The sequence below is a fragment of the Cryptococcus neoformans genome, chromosome 8 (assembly GCF_000149385.1).
Source record: "Cryptococcus neoformans var. neoformans B-3501A chromosome 8, whole genome shotgun sequence".
Lineage (NCBI taxonomy): Eukaryota > Fungi > Basidiomycota > Tremellomycetes > Tremellales > Cryptococcaceae > Cryptococcus > Cryptococcus deneoformans.
Window position 1 is genome coordinate 226235 of NC_009184.1, and position 21016 is coordinate 247250.

Sequence of the window (21016 nt, forward strand, 5' to 3'; positions counted from 1 at the left end):
TTTGTACAAGCAGGCCCGTCCAGAAACATGTAGCGATAGTCGATCAAACTGCATATTTACCACTTCAACAAGGCCCAGAGTTTGTTACAGAACGCGTCGCTTGACAGGAGACCTCGATCTCTCGCGGCTGTTGCCACCATTAGCACAACCCGTCTTCAATCAGATGCAGCACTTACTCGTAGCTCTTCTTCCTATCTCTGTCTCCTCCATACCTGCTGTCCCTCTCCCTGTCTCGGTCCCTATACCTGTCCCTATCCCTATCGTCATACCTATTTCTGTCATGTCTATCATCCCTATCTCTCTCTCGTTCCCTATACCTCTCCCTCTCCTTATCCCTTTCTTCCATCGCCCTCTCTTCCTTCAGATCCTCCACCAGCTCGCCAGCCTCGCGCTTCACCTTGTCGCCATGTCCCACAACGGGCATCTCTTCAGCAGGAGGAACACGAGCGTGGTGGGGCGTTTGCGGCTCGTTGCCTGAAGGGCCCATAGGGGGGTTTAGCCCAGAACGAGGGCCAGTGGGGGCAGCAGGTGCGGTGGCAGGGATGGCGGGGGCGGAGAACGGTAAAGGCTCATCCCCGTCAGCTCGAGGGGATTTGGGAGGGATGATGGGTATGGGCCGACCGGTCATGCGGGCTTCGGAGAAGGCACTGAGGATTTTACGGAGCTCGTGGTAACCCAAATGGAGCTTACCACCGAAGTGGTCGGCAAGACGTTTGTCAGAGTCAAGAACACTCAACATGGCACCCTTTATACATTTGTCAGTTGAGAGCCAATGGGGAAAAGGGATCAAACATACGCAAGTCTCGCAGACACGAAGCTTCTGGTGACCACTTGCACCAGCGTTTTCGTTGAGGTGCTGAAGATCCTTTTCTTTTTCGGCCTTCATAGCCTTGAGAGCGTCGACGGCGGCAAGTTTCTCCATAGACTCCTCAACCTTTCCTGCCTCACCAAGCGCCTCAATTTCCTCCGTACCACCTTGGATAGAAAGCTCAATTTCTCCAATTTCCCTCATCTACACCTTATCAGTATTTCAACTCAGCTGCCCAGCAGACCCCACTCACGAGATCGACGGTCTTTCTGTTCTCTTCGGGTGTCTTTTCCAACTTTCTCTGACTCGCCCTTATCCTTCTGTCACAATCCTCCACAAATGAGTACAGGCTGTTTTCGTGCTCTTGTCTGAAAGCAGATAGCCTGGGATCGTTGGGGTTCGCTTCGGCATGCTCTCGAAATTGTTTGAGGATACGGTCAGAATGAACCTTGGGGCATGGTCCAAGATCCATTTTCTATGACAGCTTCTATAAGACCGGTACATCTTTAACCTAAGTCATTGTAACTTACGGTGTTACCAAACAAGGTGTGCAGGCATGTTCCGAAGAGGAAGTTCCTACAGACTTTTTCGTTCCACCAGTCGAGATTGACCGCCTGGATACCCATTGCTTCGGGGCCCATCATTTGCTGCAGAAGGTAAGAAAGGATTTCGCATATGCTCCGGTAACTTGCTCACCTCGAGGAGCCTTCTCTGTGCTTCGGCTAATCGGCCCATGTTGGATGTCTCAAATAGTTGTCGAATACATGCACTCGTTGATAAAATAGCAACACGAAGAAGTGGTGGACGGCGAGAAGAAGACATTAAATGAGGGGATATATAAATTTGACCCGAGGCGACAGCTTCCGCTGAATTTTGCCCAGTCGAGCGCCTCATCTGTTGCTTTTTCGTAATCCATGGTTGAATAAATCAATAACCGTAATAACCCAGACAAGACGACGAGAGATTACAACAGTATCAGCTAGATGTAAAGGCTTTTATGGACATTACAACAACAAAAATCATGGCAACAGATTTTGCGCACCCCTTGACAGTACCCTCGTTCAATTAACTTCCTTTCACGGAGATGAGACTTTTCGGTAGGAGAAGCCGCGGGATTCCATAATGTTCTGCCATTTATAATCTATCAACTGGCCAAAGAACGACTTCTCACAAACTTTGAGGCACCAGAACAATGTCTGACCTCCTGGATGAGACAGTAGATGGCATCAACACAGATTCCAATGGCTTGACCTGTATCGAACCTTCAGCATGGGATACCATCCTTAGTGAGTTCGGATTAGGTACTTTTGATACCATAAGGGTGAGTTTTGATACTGACACCATCTGTAGAAGTAACGATAGTGCTTATGATCACAGAGCTTGTCGTCGGCATCACATTTATATGTATTAGGTCGAGACGACATCGAGTGGACCATGAGCATGGGATGGTGCATGCTTATAAGGGTTGGCTGGAACGAAAGCTCAAGCGAAAGGGCCATTTGAAATAAGAAGAGAGCCTCGTGCTTAGTGGCTTGAACGCTGAAGGCTGGGGATACTGGCGTTCTGATGATGAAGCCATAACGGCAGTCTCTGTCACTGATTATTCTATGAAACGCATCACTAATGCCGCATGGAGCATAGTAGTTTGCATAATAAAATTGTCGGTGTTCATTGAGAGAGTTGTTCTCACTCACCTTCCTTCCTTTCAAACCTCCCTTTCATCCTTCAAAGCTCCAATCAAGGTGCGGTGGATATCGTGATCATAGCTTTGCGATGGAGTTTCTCTGAGACTCTTACACTCTCTCAATGCTGGACACTCTCCCAGGTGTATCGAACTCTGGCGACTCTATCTGCCTCGAACAGTGGCTCGTCATCACCGTCTGTAGTAAGCTGTTACCCATGAGTTACTTGACTCCAGCTTACGCGAACTAACTCTATTCCCCCTCCAGTCACAGTCTGCCTTCTGATTTGTGCCCTCTTTACATTCACCACTCTCTCCATCCGCGAAATATGGCTCGTCCGGCAATCCAGGAGAGGAAAGGATAAAGAAGAGGATGAGAAGGAGCAGTTGGTGGACATTGCTGATGAAGTGGGGGTGACCCACAAGAAGACGGAGTAATAAGGAAAAATTAAATGTTGAGAACTGTGAAGAACATATTGTCGTAAGCCGAATGCTGGGGAGATTGACTTTGAATGGACATAGCGAACGATGAGAATGTTCACTTAGCGATGCGGTGCTACGAAAGGAGCCTTAACAAGTTAAAATCAATTGCTTTCGTGTTTGTTATATATATTCGGCCGTTCGCATGAACAGCTGCAACCACTTCCATTCATCATACTACATCTACTATCATTGACAACGCATATTTTCAAATGATCATGTTTCCCGGCTTCTATCCTAACAGACTAAAATTGTAAAGCTTTGAAGTCGATGAAGACTACCGCGTCGATCATCCTGACGACATTCCATCATCTCGTACACCGGGTGGCCAATTTACGAATCTGACGTACGTAACTTAGCTTAGCTAGACTTCCGTTATACAACTCCTGTGACGCTGATTGCATTATCTCGTACTTGTCCAGCCTCGAACAATCGGAAAAGGACAAGCGAACGAACGATGGATTTTTCCAGCAGCAGAGTTGTGTAGCTGGAAAGAGAGGAGAAGGTGTAATAACTGAGCCAAGATGCATCTAGTTTGATGCCCGGTTAAGTTCGGTTGGCGGATAGGGCAAGATGGCCATAAATCGAAGTGTCGAATACAGACGATGGGTTGTAGGAGGCACGGTATGCGGCTGATTTCTGCTGTCACTAGGAAAAGTTGTTTTGTTGTCTACATGTTCAGTACCGTGTGAAGGCCAGATGGCACTTTGAGATCGATCCATTGAGCTTTCTTGCCAGGTGTCTAATATAAACCAGTGCTGATTAATTTATAAGTGAAGTGATAACTGACGACATGAGTGATGTAGAAAAAAACTCTCTCGACCGCTCTTCTGCTATCTTTTCCGTCAGCGTCTTGCCCTGTTTCACACTTAACATCAAAGTAGCGAACAACACCATCAGCTTGCCCTGGTAAAGATAGAAGGAAGAATTAGTCGGAGTGATTGAGATGATGGAATTACGTGCTGTAGGACGTAATGACGGTTAGAAAGCTTCTGTCTAGGTGCGCGTATAAATACGCTGCATAGATCAGTGGTAACGAAAGCAAGTATAACATGCCAAACATGCCAATGTACATACATACAATACAACAATAAAAGGGCCTGTAATGGTTCGAACACGCAAAACATGTTGCTCCCTGCTCTCTTCCGTCCGCTCCCTGATTGCGATACGATGAGGTTTTTTTTTTAAATTGCTCCTCATGAGCTCATCCCATTAACAATGGACTGTCCATTTTGACCATCCGGACCAGCACCATCCTCAATTTTTACAGAATAGCCATTTGGCATAGTCGATCCTCCTTCCTGGGGCGCATCCTCCTCTTGAGAAGACTTGATAGGTTGGTGCCGCCGCTCTGGAAGTGGTATTTCGGGGAAGTCAGAGGAGATGGCATCGTGTAATTGACGTCGAAAACTCTTTATTTAACGTCAGCAATCATGTCCCCAAACATATTATACGACGCGAAAGGACTGACTTCCAGACCCAAGACTCTTCCTAAAGCATATTGGTTTTCTCCTGTAGCTCTGGTGATGGTTTGTCGAGTGTAGACATGCGGATTTTTGTAACGGTCAACATTTCTGCACCATTCTTGTCAGCTTCCAATCGTATTATGAATGTAAACGACAAAAACGACACGTACTCTATGATCTGATGTGGTACCGAGTCGGTCATTTGACCAGCCAGATTTGACAAGTTGATGAAAGCTTTGTTGATATTTTCCCTAATCAACGATCAGCCCTCTTCCCAGCGACAGCACTTCATCATGAAATCTCACATATAATCCGCAACGGCAGTCTCTCTGTTTTCCTTGACATGCCCAGCGCTAATCTCCATCTCGTATAGATCCTGTGATAGTTGTAACAGCTGGTTCTCCACGGCTGTGCGAATAGCAGCCTGGTCAGGCGGAGCGCCGGTCATTGCGGGGCCAACAGCGGGGTTCGGGGGAGCGGCTGAAGGGGTGGGAGCCGGTGAGGGGAGGTGCTGGTGGTCCAGTGACATTTTGAATTGGAAGTCGAAAACAAAATGTAAATGAAAAGTTACGTACGGTTGGTTTCGAGAGTCGTTGGCTGAGTGTCCGGGCGGCATTCACTCCTCCTCCGCCGGTGGAGGCAGACTGGCTTCTCGCCGGCCGCAGCCCCAAATCTATGTATTCTTTTCGACATACTCTGGATCTTTAATTCGCATACACAAATTAAAATGTTTACTCAGGTGTCCACTCCCAGCACACCTTCGTTCCCTAACACGCCCGATGTAGTCGAAGAGATGGAGAAACTGCAGATGAACCCGTCCCAGGAGCCGACATCAACGTCATTACAAATCAACGACGAAGAGGAGCTCGAGAGGTTTCGAGCCCAGTGGCGTGAGGAACTCAAGGCCAAGAAGACTGGAGTCACGAGTGGAGTGAACGTTGGGAACGTTATCTGGAAAAGCAAGGGACAGGGCGTGGAACGGGAGCATGAGGACAGCAATGGTCACGCCACCTTGACATCGCCCAAGACTTCTCGGATGGCACACACTCTGCCTGCGTTCGAAGACGATGACGATGTCCCTAGAGCTGGTCCATCGAAAGCTGTTCCAGCAATGGCCATCATCAAAGGTGCCAACCATAGCAAGACGCATTCGAAAAAGTTCAGAACCGACAAGGAGCGCGCTGTACAGACGTACGCCAAGGCTGTAGAGAGCGAGCAGAGTGGCCAGCTGAATGAAGCCTTGATACTTTATCGGAGGGCATTCAAGATGGATGGTGAGGCTTTGTAATGGATGAATACACAAAAGGATTTAAGCTGAGAGCGCTGCCGTAGATGATGTGGATAAACTCTACACTCGTTCTGTCGCGAAAGCCACTGCCCAACAAGTCCTGGAACAACAAGGGACGAGTGAGAATCCCTTGCCAGCTATTCCCAATTCTGCCGATATTGTCCAGCCATCAGCACCTGTAGAGGAGCCTTATTCGTTCCAGCGCCATATCCAACTCCACCCCGACTACGTCAAATCTTCCGCTGCACCAATAGCTTCATCTAAGACATCATCTAAATCAGCTCTGACGGCCATACTGGACTCATTACCGATCGCTCCCTACGAATTTACCTTTTTGCCAGAAGACGAGGATTTACCTATACCGATTGCAAGTCTTCCAGCAGAGCTCATAGATCCTATCCTTGCTCATTTGGACGTCATCTGGGTGGAACGATTCGCCGCTACATGTTGGCGAGCGAGATATCTCACACAATGCTCAAATGTCTGGAGAAGATTAGCATGCAGGATCTATAGAGAGCCTGCGATACTCCCTCCAGGAGGGCTCACAGTGAAGGATCTGATGCAAAGGCACGCGGGCGAATGGCGAACGACGTTGATCGAAGAAGAAAGGGTTAGGATGGACGGATGTTATATTGCTGTATGTCATTATATGTGAGTAGGTCCATTTGTGGCCCCGAGATGCCAACAGCGTTGTTTTAGTCGACCTGGTGCAGGAGATGAATGGATCGCGGTGAGTAATTCGTAAATACTGCCATAAGTGATGTGCTTATCAGACCATGTCCGCAGATCACCCATCTGAGTATGCCGCCGGAAACCGCATAAAGAAGTTGTATATTGATATCAATCATAGTCACATACCATCGCTTCCTGCGTTTCTATCCCGACGGCTCAGTAATCTCTTTTTTAACAACGGACCAGTACGTACCATCTCTCCATATCATTATTTCCACTAATCACTCTCAAAGCCCCTCCGAAATCGTTCCTGTTCTCCGTCCATCTTTGCGCGGCAAGGGTTTACACTTCGGCCGCTGGCGACTCATCCGCTCAGACGCTATACACAATCCCGAAATCGACTCCGAATGGGTTCCATCCAAATCTGGGGAAAAGCGCCCCGCAAGGATTATCATCTCGGACTTATTAGAGCCTGGGGTGGAAAAGCCAAAATATGAGTTTGAGATGGAGCTGGCTTTGAGGCAGACAAGTCGTGGAAGGTGAGTCTCAGTATTGATGGTCATCACAGGAACCGCTAACATTTTTGGCTTGCATCAGGTGGAACAAACTTGATATTCTTGAATATCGTTCCATCAATCTCACTACAGGCGAAACTTTGGCCCTTTCGCTCAAGAATCAGAAGCCGTTCTTCTTCTCAAAGTAGGTAACATCCTCTGATGTGTTCCTTGAAGGTGGCCTAATTTGCATCAGAGTGCGATCCTACAATCCGCCATTCTAATTTTTCCAGAGCATATCGCATGCTGCATGTTGAGTGAGAGATGTACTTATAACGCTTGAATATATCACAGATCTATGATACAATCCACCACATTTTCTATCCGCCCTCCCCCATGTACCAATCTTCAAATTCATCCATCTCATTCTGCGGCATTGAGGCTGAAGCTAAAGTACAAACGATGGAGCTCATCAGTCAATGTGCTTTGTGAAAAGTATAGACAACGCACGTCCTTGTGCCGTAGGCCCGTTCTCATTTGCATGTAAGATATCGGGATTATCTGATTGAGCGAAAGGTTGGGCAGGCGAATAATTGCTTGAATGCTGGTCCTCATGGAGCCTTTGCCGTTTTATCGATGGACGTCCGAAACCGCCAATGATGAGTCGTGCTGGCCGCTTGAGCGAAGGGCTAGGATTTATATTGAGAACTGACTTTGGCTCCTCTTCTAGCTGTTTTGGAGAAGATGGGGATCCGCTGATGTCTGCAAACATCTCTTCAATATTGAATTCCCAATTTTCAGGTGCCTGCGCGTTGGTTACAACGTGCGATTTATTGGCCTCCGTGGATTTTTCGGGATCGTCCTGCACGATCTCTTCTGTATACCAGTCGATAGATGGTTTAGAGTGCGGGAAAACCCTTGAATGTTTCATCTCGGGGCTCTCCCGCACTGTTTCATAGCCATCATCAGAGAAGTTGCCGTGGATAGGTCCTAAATCGTGAGAATTGGCATCGCTGTTATTCTTGATTGTAGCTTGTCCTGGCAATAAATCCAGGATGGAAGGGTGAGAGGCAGAAGACGTAACTGGCATTGTTGGAGGCTTGCGAGAAAGTGCATTTTTGGCCTTGCCGGATGTCTTGGGTTGATCAAAATACCTTGATGTCGAACCACTCATTGCTTTGGAGCGAGCGATAGCTTTCCGTGAAGGATCATTCTCATGGTGCCTCGCGTTGTAATCGTCGTCTGATCCTGGCAGGAATAATGGTTCTTTTATCTGTCCACTCGCAATGTCTTCGAATTTCGTCAGCGAAGTCCTTAAGTTTAATAAATAGAATGACTTACTCTCATTCTTGACTGCTCTAGGCGGTACGATTGGCGTGGTGCTTCTCGATCTGGGCTCAATTGCAACTGTAGAAGATAATGGACCACGGACGATACGCGCTTCACGTACACGTTCAACGGCTACGCTGGTTAGAGCAACCGAGGATAGCCGTACTTACCTCTTGTGTTCGGTTGCATCTCTGAAACAATCGCTGCTTTATGATTGGCAGCTTGTACATTTGAAGCAGGGGACGGGGATCGACTCATCTGAGAACCTTGTCGTATCCTTCGAACGGCTGTCATTAATTATCAGCTCAGTACTTTCTCAACTTCTTACCTTTCCCTACTGGTCTTAATTCTTCTCTGGGTGATTCCACGCAGTATTGTGTCTCCCGAATACGGTCAGCGGCTACAGAATTCCATGAGTTTGGAAAAGTGTTCCGCAGCTTCCTTACCCGTTCTGACATTACTTCTTCCCGAAGCTCTTGCACCTGCCTTGTTCCGTTTCCTTGGAGGTACCCCACTTTTACAGCAAACGTGCTGGCATGCTAGCTTGTCCTTGCATGAGTGATGACATTTAACATTGCCGTTGGGAAGCAATTCCTCTTCCAGCTCTGGAGTAGGCTCAACAAGCGTTCTCTGTGAAGGTGGTTCTATGTCGTGTCAGTCACGACACGTGAGATAAAATGTCCAATTCTTACCCTCTACATTTTCATCATCCTCCAAATCTTCGGGATATACTGAGTCATCCAAGTTTGTATTGTAGTGAATTACTGTCGAGCAACCAGCGACCTCATCGACTAGGTATCAGTAGAAGACTCCTCTACATTCTGTACCCACCCCCGACTATCGCAACAACACTATCACAGCGCTTGCTCAGCGTAACTGCTATGATGAAGCTATTGTCCTTGTTCTTTATTAGTTTCTTCAGCTCTAATCTCCGGTAGCCGATGAATCCTCCACTCTGGTTTAAGAACAAAGTCGAGAGATTATACTGCGTTATAAAGCCGCCACGTTTGCCTCTAGATTCTGTCGCAATGACCTTAGCCTTGGGGGTTATGTTCACGCGCAGGTTGAGAACATTATAAGTTCCATCGTAATCCATGTTTTCCTCCCTGAACGGGGTTTAGCTGATAGTACTTTCCTCCGTCACTGATGATTCACTTACTCCATGGTTACATGGAATCGTGGCATTCTTCGAGCTTGTTCATGGATTGCGCGAGCGAAATCATGCCCTCTATTCAACCATAACTGTATCTTCTCTGATTCCACGTCAAGAAGCTGATCAAAATCTGAGTGCGCGTGAGCATAGTCCAAGATGTCGTAGCTGCTCACTTGTGATGCCGTTTTGTCCTAGGACTCGAATGGACTTTGGGCCTGCACTTAGTCAGTCGATGATCTATTGATTCGCCACAAGAACATACCAATGCTAGGGATCTGACGGAAAATGGTGGGCAAGTCTTCCCAAGCTTTACCCACAACTACTCGATGGAGTTCTAAGGCCGAGCGCGCAGCTATACCGTATTCACGATTCAAAGTGAACTGTACTATAGCTTCCTTCGATGTTAATACTGGACAACGAGAATGCGTTTCATTACCTTTGACAATGCGAGGGGCATGGTTGTAGATGGCCATAAGAGTTTGAATTGGTGATGTGAGTTCTGTCTTCTTGGCAATGTCCTCAAGGATGATATTTCCGAAAGTCACTTGAAGTAAAAGAAAGACTTTATCGCTGATTACTGTCAGGGACGTTTTAAAGAAACCTTTGGATAGCTTACGCATAGCTCTTCACAGCTTCTGCGAGGGGGAAACGGATCTCTTCATTGATCCGAAGCTTGTTTAAAAACTGAAGCAATCATTATCATTAGCATTTAGGGTTTCGACAATGGACAACATAACATACACCACTCTCTCCTTGCCTGATTCGCAAGTCTTGGAACCTGCAAAGTTTCAGAAAATCTCGAAATCAATGACATGATTCACTTACTCTGTGGATCCAGCCAAAATCTCTAACAGGTCTTGTACGGTCGATCCAGGAGACATTGCCTTGATCGAGCACATCTGATATTGAGTATTAGCAATCCTCATGATGCAGTACCTCCTATCGCTTACGGTGCCGTATGCTGAGTAAGGTTCAATTAGTTGACGGAATTGTATACTAATTGTTAAGCGACATACAAATCATACTGCTGCTCATGATCTTGCCCGTTTCTGTAGGGATGAGTGTATCGTCATCGGCTCGTTCAATAAAGCCATCCTTTTCAAGATTGATAAGGGCTTTCTGTAAATGATGAGCATAATGGAGTTCTTCTATAGTCTCCTTACCTCGACGTAATGGTCGAGCCATTCTTCCCAAGCACCTTCAACAGGCTTATCTTTTGCATCGGACAGAGCATAATGTTTAGGGTTTTGCTGGATGCGAATATGGAAGAACGAACTAAAAATGGTCGTTATAGGCTGCATCCAAGCGAATGTTACCTACTTTCTGAGCCATTCCTGGGCTGATGAGACAGACCTAATAGTTCCTTGGCCAATTTCGCTGTTGATATCTGATCTCAAAGAATCAGCTAGTGATCAAGGGATCCAGTGAAAATAATCCCACATTCGGTAAGATTTTCATGTCTAAAAGGTACTGTCAGTTATCCTCGCGGACGTGATGGAATACTTACAGACAGCTTTCGAGGACTGTTTGAGAATTTAACATCGATTGATACTATGAGCGCATTAGGGTCACACTGACTTACTGAACGTATTGCTCACCTTCCGCACTTTAGAGCGCTCACACATGACCACCACAACACCTGAGGTGTCATACTGGGGACGGCCAGCCCTTCCCACCATTTGCTACATAGTTGACGTGAGTTCCATTTCCTTCACACCTTTTTGATCTCCTAACCTGAATGTCAATGTCTGAGTATTCTTGGAATCCAGACGATGCACCCTGCCAAGCCATCACGCCTTTGATGACTACAGTATGCGCCGGTAGATTCACACCCACGGCCAACGTCTACATTCGTAAGCCAAACCTGCTGTTGGTGTAACATTGCAGATACGTACAGAGGTAGACGCGATCATATGAAGCTTACCGTCGCGGAAACCATCTTCAATAGCTCTTCGATCACCATAGTCTAAACCGGCGTGATGCACAGCAATGCCACAGGTGGACAATTCAGTTAATTTCTTATCTTGCAATTCAAGTCGGACGCTTTCGGGAAAGCATCAGTTATCAAGAGCAATCCTTCATAAAAGAAACGATCTTACCCTGGTGGGTGTTGCCACGGCAACTTTAAGCCCTTTGCCCGAGCTTCTTCATAGGACTGAAATATTGACTCTGCTGTCGCTTGACATGCTGCATACTTATCAGTTTGCCTATGTAGGAGGAAGCATACATGCTCTCACTGCCACTTACACTTGCGTGTAGGACAGAAAACCAGGACGGGTTGGCCAGCTGCGTGCCTCAAAAGTATAGGGAAGAGCTCTTTATCAAGTCTATTGGCGAGCGCCCAATCATTTCCGGTGGACTCGATGCCGTAAGTTTCACGTTGAAGAGGTACAGGCCGGTATTCCTCTCCGAACTACTGAGCTCGTTAGTTTACGACTAGCATCAGATGATAATTATCAACCTTATAGACTTTGGCCATGGGCATATCGTCGACTGCCGGTGCCCTCTTTTCCTTTGCGCTGATCACTTCCCTTCCGACAAGAACCCCTCTTGAAAGTTGGCCATATTCATTTCTGGTCGGTCCTAGCCAACGAGCGATGTCATCGATATTTGGCACTGTTGCGCTGAGCGCTACAAAGCGTATGCCCCTACCAAGTCCTTTCAGACGAGATATGACAACTTCCAAGGTGGCACCCCGGCTTTCGCGCAAGATGTGGACCTGCGCGTCGGTTAGAAATTAGACGCTCAATAATGGTTCTCACCTCATCAATCATAATTAATCGCAGACGTTGAGACATATTCTCCAAATTTCTGGATCGACGCGTCATAGAGTCGAATTTCTCTGGCTGTGGATAATCAGAGCTTGCAACCATCCCAGTCGGCAAAGTACACACTGTAGTTACCATCAGATCCGCGGTCCTGATAGAGTTATAGATTGTGGATGTATTGCCATAGTCACCAGTTATTTCGTTACCTAGTTCTCCCATCAGTAGTGCTTTTCATTACAAATTTGATGACTCACATATCACATCCGGAAGAGCTTGACTTAGCCGCTCCTGCCAGTCCTTGGCCTTTTCATTGCAAAGAGCCTTAGTGGGGGCGATATATACCGCTAAAGGCTTGAGCGAGTCGTCGGGGGTTCTAAATGATAAGTTGTGGAGGAACGCGAGTTCGAAGATTGTTGTTTTTCCGGAACCAGTGGGTGCCGAGACAACCAGATTCTCATCACTTTGATATACCTTGTATTTCGCCTTATTAGCATCAAAAGCATCGGTTTGATTTATTGTAAAAGCTTACATCGTCAAATACTTCGCTCTGGACGTTATTGAAACAGGGAAATTTGAATAACTTGCGCTGGTCTATAGCTGTAATTCCTTTTTGAGAACATGCTGTCTACAAACAGAAGACACAACTCACGAAGTCTTGACAATGGTACGAGAGGTTTACCATTCTTGTTGAAGACTGCCTTGTTCCTCAATTCTTCTCGACTTCTGATGGTCTCTGCAGTGATTACAGGATCATACTCCTTCGCATTATCAACTAAAGGTAATGGCCGATGAGATGTCTTCGCCATCATTTCAATCTGAAACGCACTCTCGTGATTAAAGCTCTCATTGACTGCTTCCACAAACTCCTCATCTTCCCAAATTTCGTCTCCATAATTTTCGCTTTGCTGCCGTTGCAAAATAGCTGAATGGTCACGGGCAAGTGAGTTTTCGGGAGTGAATTGCCTTGTACTTCGGTTAAGGGCCAGATCGGTGAGGAGCGAATGAGAGTCTGAGATCAGCGGGAATGGAGTAGGCCTTGAGGGATTGAATTGGGATGCTGAAAAGCCGGTTAGATTTTGTCCAGGATTGAGTGACCTGGAAGAAAGACCAATGTCGTATCTTGGTGTTGGAGAATTATCTGTCGCTCATGGTCAAATGCTTTCGCAAGGACAACGCAGACAATGGGCTTACTAGGGTGATACGGAGACTCGTATCCCTCTGCGTAACCAAATTTTCCAAAGTAGACGTCTTCTTCCTCTTGACACGATCCATCCCACAGTGGCTGATCTTCTTCGAAATCCATCGCGACAGAAGACGCAGATTGGAGGCGCTGGATGAGTAGTATTTGTCCCAGCTATGAAGCTTTATCTCTACTAGGGCTGAGAGGTGGCGAATATATGAGTACTTGTGTGAAGATAGATGAAAGAGGACATTTAACTTCAGGCGTGAGGAAGGAAGCAACGAATGAAGGAGCAAAAACGACAAGCCGGGCTCGGACCGCCTCTATTGACACGTTCTGCACACGTAACCTGGACGGATTGTTATCATCATCTTTGAATGCACCTGCACGGGTTACTGATAGACTTAAATCCAGAGGCACGAATGTAGAGCTAGGTGGCAATACGAAAACCTATGCGTGTTTTCGAAGTCATCATGATATTTACAATTCTACATTTATCTCACTGCAAACATCATCTGTCCTCGCTTGTGACCACATAAATAGCCTCCGGCCCCTTTGTATTATAGTCCACTTTGGAGACGCTGTGCTTGCCTGTCGAGTCCGTGAACGCGACCTAGAGAAATGGAGGACATTAAACATCCTCATCGACATACAGTGAAAGCTCAGCTTACCTTGGCAACGAGGGTCCCTCCCAAAAATGGCGCCAGCTCCGTTGTGGTCTTTTTGAAGTTGGCAAAGTAGTCTGGTATACTGAGTAGACGCATTTTTGAGGGTTGACAGTCGGAAGGAAGCTCAGAGGATGAAAGTAAGTAAGGGGATAAATAGGTGACGAGAGCAGGGGAAAAGGCTATGAAGTAGTTAGCTACTCATAACAAGACGATGATGGACGCGCTTACATTTTATCTTGGCAACTTCTCCAATAACACCTACACCTTCCCAAATAGCGAGCTTCTCCCCCGTGCTCAGACTATCATTTTCCACAGCCCTTCCAACAGCTTCGTATAACGTGTCTCCTCCAATGGACTTGCCCTTGAACAATGGCTCGCAGATGCGATGTCTTACAGGGCCTAGCTGTATCTCTTTTTCTGGAAGTGAAGGAATAGTGACGACAATGGCATCAATAGAAGGTGGCAATGCCGCCTGCGCAGCAGCGTCAGCAGCTGCTTGGGCTGCTGCCTTATTGGCCGCAGCGAGAGCTTGCGCCTGCTGCTTTTTGCTCTTGTGGGAATTAGTTGTTGGTGCCGGTGTGGGATCCCCAACAAGCCTGATTTATTAGCTGGATCATCACGAGCGACCACTCACTTTTTGGCGACATCGAACGTATCCTCTTCCCCTGATGTTTGGGCGGCACCAATAACAATTGCTGCTTTAGCATTAAGCGCCGGCACCTCAATGTCATCTCCTGTACATTCCGTCCAAACAAAGTTTGCGACCTCCTTCACCAGTTTTCGCTTCTCCTCCAGGTCCAATGACTCGTTGCCCGTGGCCGTCTTTAACTCCTGATCCAAAAGATCATCTTCCAAAAGCAATTGTTCAAAGTGGGATTCACAATCGGCCTGACCTATTTGTACACTCGTAGAACATTCCCACCTCACGATAGAGTCGGTGATGACAAATGCTGAAGATTCCTCATGACCGATGTAGATCATAATGCCGGTAGTCGCTCCAAGAGCGTAGAGACCGGAAAGAGGCGCAGGGAGGATGGAAAACATGGGGGTATTGAGAGATTCAAAGGCGAATTGAGTATATAAAGCTTGTGTGGAGAGTGTAAAGGTTGGAGGTGAGGGAGGCGGGATTAAGAGCAGAGCAGAGGAGTTAGTTTGGATGTTGATACCAAGAAGAGCTAAGAGATGCGACCTGTATGCCGATCAGCTTTCACTCTGGTCGTCCAGGCGTACACGGATACACGGACGCACATGATATATTCGCGTCCTTCCCAGTCATCCGCCACTTTGTTTGGCCTGAAAGGCCATCTCAATTCCAAACTACTCTCCCAATTGTTCTCTTTCTGCGCGCCAACCAATTCTTCACCAACAAGCCATCCACTCTTCGAAGGAACATCCACATCTCCGTCAGCCGCCCGTGAGTCACCGTTTGCATCTGCCGCTTTATTAGATGATGCTATGGGTATAGCGTAACAAGCGCGAAGGGTCTATTCTGAAATTTAGAGATGACTCAACGATTGGAAGAGGAAAAGCTCTCACCACACTTGGTCGAGGAAAAAGCTCCCCGACAGCAAAGCCCGCACGGATGTAGTCCGTGTCGCAGTGCACCACCAATGGCCTCATATCTTTGAGAGAGAGAGCCATTTTGCGATACCTTGAGGGATTGCAGATAAGGATTTGAGCAAGATTTCGGGCAATAACCAACGAACAACGCGAACTACAGCAGTCAACAGTAAACACGCTGAGCCAATTAGGCTTGCTGACGTAAGGTCTGCTAAATTTAGGCGCTTTTCATAGGTTGTCAGTTAGGCACGGAAGCTGGAAACATACACGTTACTCCGCACAGTGGTTATTTTATCTTCTTTTATTCACCATCATCTGTTGCTTTACTTTCACCCTTATTATGGACACTTACGAGTAATGGGTATTTCTGGTGTTCCCCGTAATCATATTTAAAGAACGTATGACAAAGGTTCCAAATCATTCATCCTTCAGACTGCTATTCGCAATTGTTTCCAGTATGTATTTCCTTCCATTTCATAAACTTCTTATTAAATCTTCCCTGATGACCCAGTCATAGTGATTACACGCTGAGTGAGGACAGCTCAGTATCCACTTCTGCCAGTACCACCGAAGCCACCCTGCTCGGAACCTCGCACTGATTAGGACATCAGCAAGGCTCTAAGTGGATTAAATTTATGTAAGACTCACCGCCGCCGCCACCGAGACCACCAGGGTTGCCTCCGGAGCCGAAGGCGTCGTTGTTACCTCCGGCGAAGCCACCGGGCTTGCCTCCAGAGCCGTAGGAGTCATCACCTCCTATCAAGAAAAGTCATCAGTTATCAATAGACAAGTGAACGGGTTTAATGAACACATACGACCGCCGCCGAAGCCACCAGCATTGCCGCCAGAGCCGTAGGAGTCATTACCGCCACTTCCACTACATGATTAGTGAGATCAGGTCATCAAATAACTGGGTGATAACCTACCCAAAGCCGCCAGAGTTACCGCCGCTGCCAAGGTAATCAATCAGTACGTCAACGCCTCACTGGTTACAACCGACTTACCCCAAGCCACCCCCGCTCTGGTTACCACCGAAGCCGCCAGGCTGGCCACCGGAAAGACCACCGGAACCGTAAGAATCGCCGCCGGAAGAGCCATAGGAGTCGTTGCCGGAAGAACCCAAACCGCTGCTACCGTGAGACTGGCCACCGGAGCCGTAAGTGCCACCACCTTGGCCAGAGGACCCGTAAGAGTTGTTACCACTGGAGCCAAAGCCACCAGACTGGCCACCAGACTGGCCACCAGGCTGGCCACCAGAGCCATAGGTATCACCACCTTGGCCGGAGGACCCGTAAGAGTCCTTACCAGCACCGAAAGAGTTATTGCCCTGACCGCCAGAGCCATAGGACTCGTTGCCGCTCTGGTCGTAGTTATCAGAATTCTATTATGACATGAGTTTACTACCAAGATATGGCCCGGATGAATAGAGCATACGTACTTTGCCATGAGAGTGGCCGGTAACCTTGTCAGTGACCTTGTCCAAGAGCTAACAGACATCATAAGCCATCGCTACAGAAATTAAACAACCTAACTTACACCCATATTGATAATTCCTTTATTGATAGCTGGTGTAGGAGTAAATTAACAGTAGTAGTAGTGTTGACTAGAGTCTGTGAAGGTGAGAAGGCGAGTAAGGGGGGCCGGCTATATATATCTCTCAGGAGAGGTCCTTGCTCCCGTGTCTGGGATACTTGACTGCGGCTATTCAAGCAGTGAATAGTGATGCATGACGTATCATCCTTCGTAGTGCTTACATCTACCCGAAAGCGCAATAAGAGAGGGCAAGAGCAGAGATGCTATGCTAGCTAACAAGGCGAGCTATATATAATAATGTCCGATACTAGCAAACGTGGGATGTGAAATTCGACCGACCGATGTCTTGGATGTTCCTCTTTCACCCTTTTAGGCAGGCACTTCGCACATTTTCGTCTTTCACCTATTGGCGTTCATCTTTTATTTATCGCATTAAAAACGACAGCATTTTCATCATGTGTCTGCTAACTTTCGATAAATGATCCTCCATCACCTTGCATGCATTACATCAAGCATCATCAGCCATCAGCACGTCTCGCATCCCACAAGCCTCTCTGGTCTTTAGGGCCTTGCTTTCCTTGATCCTTATGGCGTCAGTGTCTTTCTGCCATCCGGGTTTGAAATGATCAACAAAGAGCAGTCACCGGACATCACCAGGTAAGATCGCATTCGTCATCGCGAGAGACGTTCTACGTTCCTAGGGGCAATGGCCGGCGGTGGTCGGGCAACGTGCAATAATAAATGATAAAGAATTGTGGGGAGGAAAATGTATTACGTAAACGGGACAGCCTGCCCTGAATGTATATAGCCGTCAGGAACGAAGGAGCGAGACACTGAAGTAACAAAGAACTCAAGTAGAGGACGAGCCGAAAAGTACAAAGTAGCTTCGCCCAATCAGACAGAATGACCTTGGACATCCTCCAGCCCAAGCCGACTCCGGACGCCTCCGTCCAGGCATTTCTGAATAGGCATAAACAGCTTTTGGAACTGGAGAGAAAGGCAGAGGAGGAGCAGACAAGACTGCTCAACTCGAAATGTTCGCCTTCTCTGCTTGAGCAGAGAGGTCTGGCTTTGAATGGTTTAGGGGTTTCTGGTATTAGCATTGGACTAGGAGGGAAAAGGTAACTTCAAGAAACAGACTTTATAATGAGGAATAAGTGTGATACTGACGATTTATTAGTTTAATCGAGCTCCATAGGCCTTTGGCATACCACACTTCGCCAGCGTTGCCTCCACACACGTTTCGTCCAGGAGACCCAGTGCGTATAGAAGCGCATGTGGCCACTACATCTGGCAAGATCAAAGGAAAGAAAAGAGAGTCAGAAGATGAAGGTGCTGTGGAGGGTGTAGTCTATCGGGTCGGGCCTGAAAAGGTGGTCGTCGCCGTGAATGAGTCGAAAGAAATAGATCTGCCAGAAAGATTGAGGCTGTAAGTGCCTTCTTTCCTGTGCGACGGGTAGTATGCTCATACGTATTCAGACTCAAACTTGCCAATTCAGTCACCTTCGATCGCATGGAAAAAACTTTGGCACACCTTGAACGTTTGGTGCTCCCTTCAGGAGGAACTCCTTCACCTCCATCTTTCAACATGCCGCTTGTACAAGCCCTTCTCGGTAAACAACTGCCAACATGGAAGGAAACAATACCTCCTCAAAATAATATAGAACCTTTGGGGCAACTGTCATCTGATGAGGACATGAAGTGGTTTGGCCAACATTTAAATGACAGTCAGAAAGAAAGCATCAAGTTCTGCCTAAAAGCAAATGAGGTCGCTTGTATTCATGGTCCACCAGGAGTAAGTTTGGGTTGGTTTCTGTAGCTTCCGTTATGTATCTAAAATCACTCCCATCAACAGACTGGCAAAACACATACACTTGTCGAACTCATTTTCCAGCTTCTCTCTCGACCTGCTTCCCCAAACACTACGCTTCCACCCCGTATCCTCATCACGACCCCGTCAAATTTGGCTCTCGATAATTTACTTATCCGTCTCCATATTCTGGCACAGCAACCACCTTACAGCTCTCTCCTTCCACGCAACTCATTTCTTCGTATGGGGCATCCTACTAGAGTCCACCGAGATCTCGTAAAAGAGACTTTAGATTGGAAAGCAGCAAACGGTGACCAGGGTGAACTATTGAAAGATGTGGGAAAAGAAATGCAAGGTCACCTTGATGCTTTGGGCAAGAAGAGAGGTGAAAAAGGTGCCGTAAAAGGGAAAGAAAGAGGGAAGAAATGGGGAGAAGTCCGAGAGTTGCGTAAAGAGTGCGTTTTGGCTGTCCTATGGGCATTTTGTAGCTAACACGTCTGTAGATATCGTCAGCGAGAGGGCAAAGTTGTCAAGACGGTGGTGAACGGGGCACAGGTTGGTTTTTTCTTGACTGTCTCATTGTATATGTACTTAATGCAGCGTTGTTTAGATTGTCCTTGCAACCTGCCATAGTGCCGGATCTCGACAGCTTAACAATATGATTTTCGATGTATGTATCATCGATGAAGCAACACAAGCTGTTGAGGCTGTTTGTTGGGTTCCCATCTTGAAATCCAAGAAGTTAATTCTTGCTGGTGACCCTCAACAGGTAAGTACTTATCTCATAATCTACAAGAAATAGGGCCTGATATAACTCGAAATCAAGCTTCCCCCGACTATCATGAGCAAAGAAAATGCCCCGCCCTTGAAAGACCTTCAAGAAGCAATCGATCAGATTAAACTAGGTGATAGCCCATCCCTGAAATCTCCACGAACTCTGGAAACAACCCTTTTCGAACGTCTAGAAAAGCTTTACGGTCCCGGGATCAAGCGTGTTCTTCAGGTCCAGTATAGGATGAACGAACACATTGCAGTGTTCCCATCAGAAACCCTATATGAGTCGGCGCTCATATCCGATGCTTCAGTTGCTAAGCGTACGTTGCTTGAGCTTCCATCAGTGAAAGACAAGACAAGTGAAGACGTCAAGGATGATTTGGAGCCTACGGTGGTCTTCTTTGATACCGCCGATTGCGAATTTTACGAGAGAACCGAAGGAGATGGAGAAGCTACCAAGAGCTCCATTGGGGAAGGCAGTAAGAGTAACGAGAATGAGGCAGAAATTGTGGCCAGGTGGGCGAGGAAGCTGGTATGTTGTTCTTCCTGATCGACAAATGTCAGCTTATCATACACAACAGATATCATTGGGAATACCCCCCATTGAAATTGGCATCGTTACCCCTTACCAAGCTCAAGTCACACTTATTTCGTCTCTCCTACACGAAGAGTACCCTGAGATGACGATTGGAAGTGTTGACGGATTGCAAGGCCAAGAACGAGAGGTGAGCTGTGTTTGATTTATCTCTTGAGACAAAGCTGATCGTTTACAGGCCATCATCCTTTCACTGGTTCGATCAAATCCTTCAGGAGAAGTAGGATTTCTTGGTGAATACAGGAGACTGAATGTCGCAATGACAAGAGCAAAGAGACAACTGGTCAGTAATTGTGGCATGACAGTTGCGGTGTCACACTATCGACGAAGCTGACAGAATTTTAGTGTGTTGTGGGAGATTCCAAAACCGTCTCGAAAGGAACCAAATACCTGAAAAAGTGGATGGATTGGCTTGAGGCAGAAGCGTATGTTAGATGGGCTGGAGAAGAGACGGTATAGAAACCATTAAGTGCGTGGATCACTTGGTGTAATTTGCCATATGAGCGTAACATGGACGGTAAGATTCTGAATGTCCATAAGCTGTGTCACATCCACGTTATACAGAATGATTATTATAGATTACGATGACTTGTATTACAGTACAATTGGTAACAAACATAATATGTGACAGGTAAATTCTTCTGTCTTACAACATTAAATATTGGCTAACTACAAAACTCCTCAGATTAGATTATAGACATGTAAAACACGTTCTTCAAGAAAGGAGCGGGCGATGCGCCCCTGTCACAATAATTAT

The 21016-nt window shown here is 46.9% G+C and overlaps 7 protein-coding genes across 7 annotated transcripts; 2 read left to right on the forward strand and 5 right to left on the reverse strand.

Annotated features, from left to right (window-relative positions):
• Positions 1-84: 84 nt before the first annotated feature.
• On the reverse strand, positions 85-1543 carry CNBH0880 (hypothetical protein; the record flags this gene model as incomplete). Its single annotated transcript, XM_768949.1, has 6 exons — positions 85-127; positions 177-745; positions 797-1012; positions 1062-1283; positions 1339-1455; positions 1505-1543. 6 exons carry the CDS (start codon positions 1541-1543, stop codon positions 85-87), a joined length of 1206 nt encoding a protein of 401 aa, XP_774042.1.
• A 2622-nt stretch (positions 1544-4165) lies between these two features.
• On the reverse strand, positions 4166-4964 carry CNBH0890 (hypothetical protein; the record flags this gene model as incomplete). Its single annotated transcript, XM_768950.1, has 4 exons — positions 4166-4381; positions 4441-4543; positions 4606-4686; positions 4741-4964. The coding sequence occupies 4 exons, from the start codon at positions 4962-4964 to the stop codon at positions 4166-4168; spliced, it is 624 nt and encodes a 207-aa protein (XP_774043.1).
• Positions 4965-5162: 198 nt separating this feature from the next.
• On the forward strand, positions 5163-7173 carry CNBH0900 (hypothetical protein; the record flags this gene model as incomplete). The annotated part of the gene is made up of 8 exons (XM_768951.1): positions 5163-5709; positions 5768-6374; positions 6423-6453; positions 6510-6522; positions 6574-6640; positions 6689-6934; positions 6993-7094; positions 7146-7173. The coding sequence occupies 8 exons, from the start codon at positions 5163-5165 to the stop codon at positions 7171-7173; spliced, it is 1641 nt and encodes a 546-aa protein (XP_774044.1).
• Positions 7174-7269: 96 nt separating this feature from the next.
• CNBH0910 (hypothetical protein) lies at positions 7270-13442 on the reverse strand (the record flags this gene model as incomplete). Its single annotated transcript, XM_768952.1, has 33 exons — positions 7270-7337; positions 7400-8179; positions 8231-8329; positions 8389-8505; positions 8547-8618; positions 8665-8862; positions 8911-9009; positions 9050-9324; positions 9378-9501; positions 9545-9586; positions 9634-9941; positions 9988-10055; positions 10113-10149; positions 10197-10270; positions 10322-10332; positions 10388-10490; positions 10535-10646; positions 10692-10776; positions 10812-10831; positions 10879-10922; positions 10970-11053; positions 11106-11216; positions 11267-11414; positions 11471-11558; positions 11619-11784; positions 11833-12090; positions 12134-12217; positions 12266-12345; positions 12394-12610; positions 12669-12736; positions 12789-12911; positions 12966-13277; positions 13331-13442. 33 exons carry the CDS (start codon positions 13440-13442, stop codon positions 7270-7272), a joined length of 4587 nt encoding a protein of 1528 aa, XP_774045.1.
• A 388-nt stretch (positions 13443-13830) lies between these two features.
• CNBH0920 (hypothetical protein) lies at positions 13831-15628 on the reverse strand (the record flags this gene model as incomplete). Its single annotated transcript, XM_768953.1, has 6 exons — positions 13831-13932; positions 13991-14166; positions 14216-14583; positions 14622-15176; positions 15236-15471; positions 15524-15628. The coding sequence occupies 6 exons, from the start codon at positions 15626-15628 to the stop codon at positions 13831-13833; spliced, it is 1542 nt and encodes a 513-aa protein (XP_774046.1).
• A 461-nt stretch (positions 15629-16089) lies between these two features.
• On the reverse strand, positions 16090-17089 carry CNBH0930 (hypothetical protein; the record flags this gene model as incomplete). The annotated part of the gene is made up of 7 exons (XM_768954.1): positions 16090-16142; positions 16196-16303; positions 16363-16424; positions 16474-16497; positions 16552-16928; positions 16986-17033; positions 17084-17089. 7 exons carry the CDS (start codon positions 17087-17089, stop codon positions 16090-16092), a joined length of 678 nt encoding a protein of 225 aa, XP_774047.1.
• Positions 17090-17983: 894 nt separating this feature from the next.
• Positions 17984-20718, forward strand: CNBH0940 (hypothetical protein; the record flags this gene model as incomplete). Its single annotated transcript, XM_768955.1, has 10 exons — positions 17984-18201; positions 18261-18509; positions 18560-18875; positions 18936-19345; positions 19394-19445; positions 19501-19659; positions 19717-20196; positions 20246-20389; positions 20438-20542; positions 20605-20718. The coding sequence occupies 10 exons, from the start codon at positions 17984-17986 to the stop codon at positions 20716-20718; spliced, it is 2247 nt and encodes a 748-aa protein (XP_774048.1).
• Positions 20719-21016: the final 298 nt, after the last annotated feature.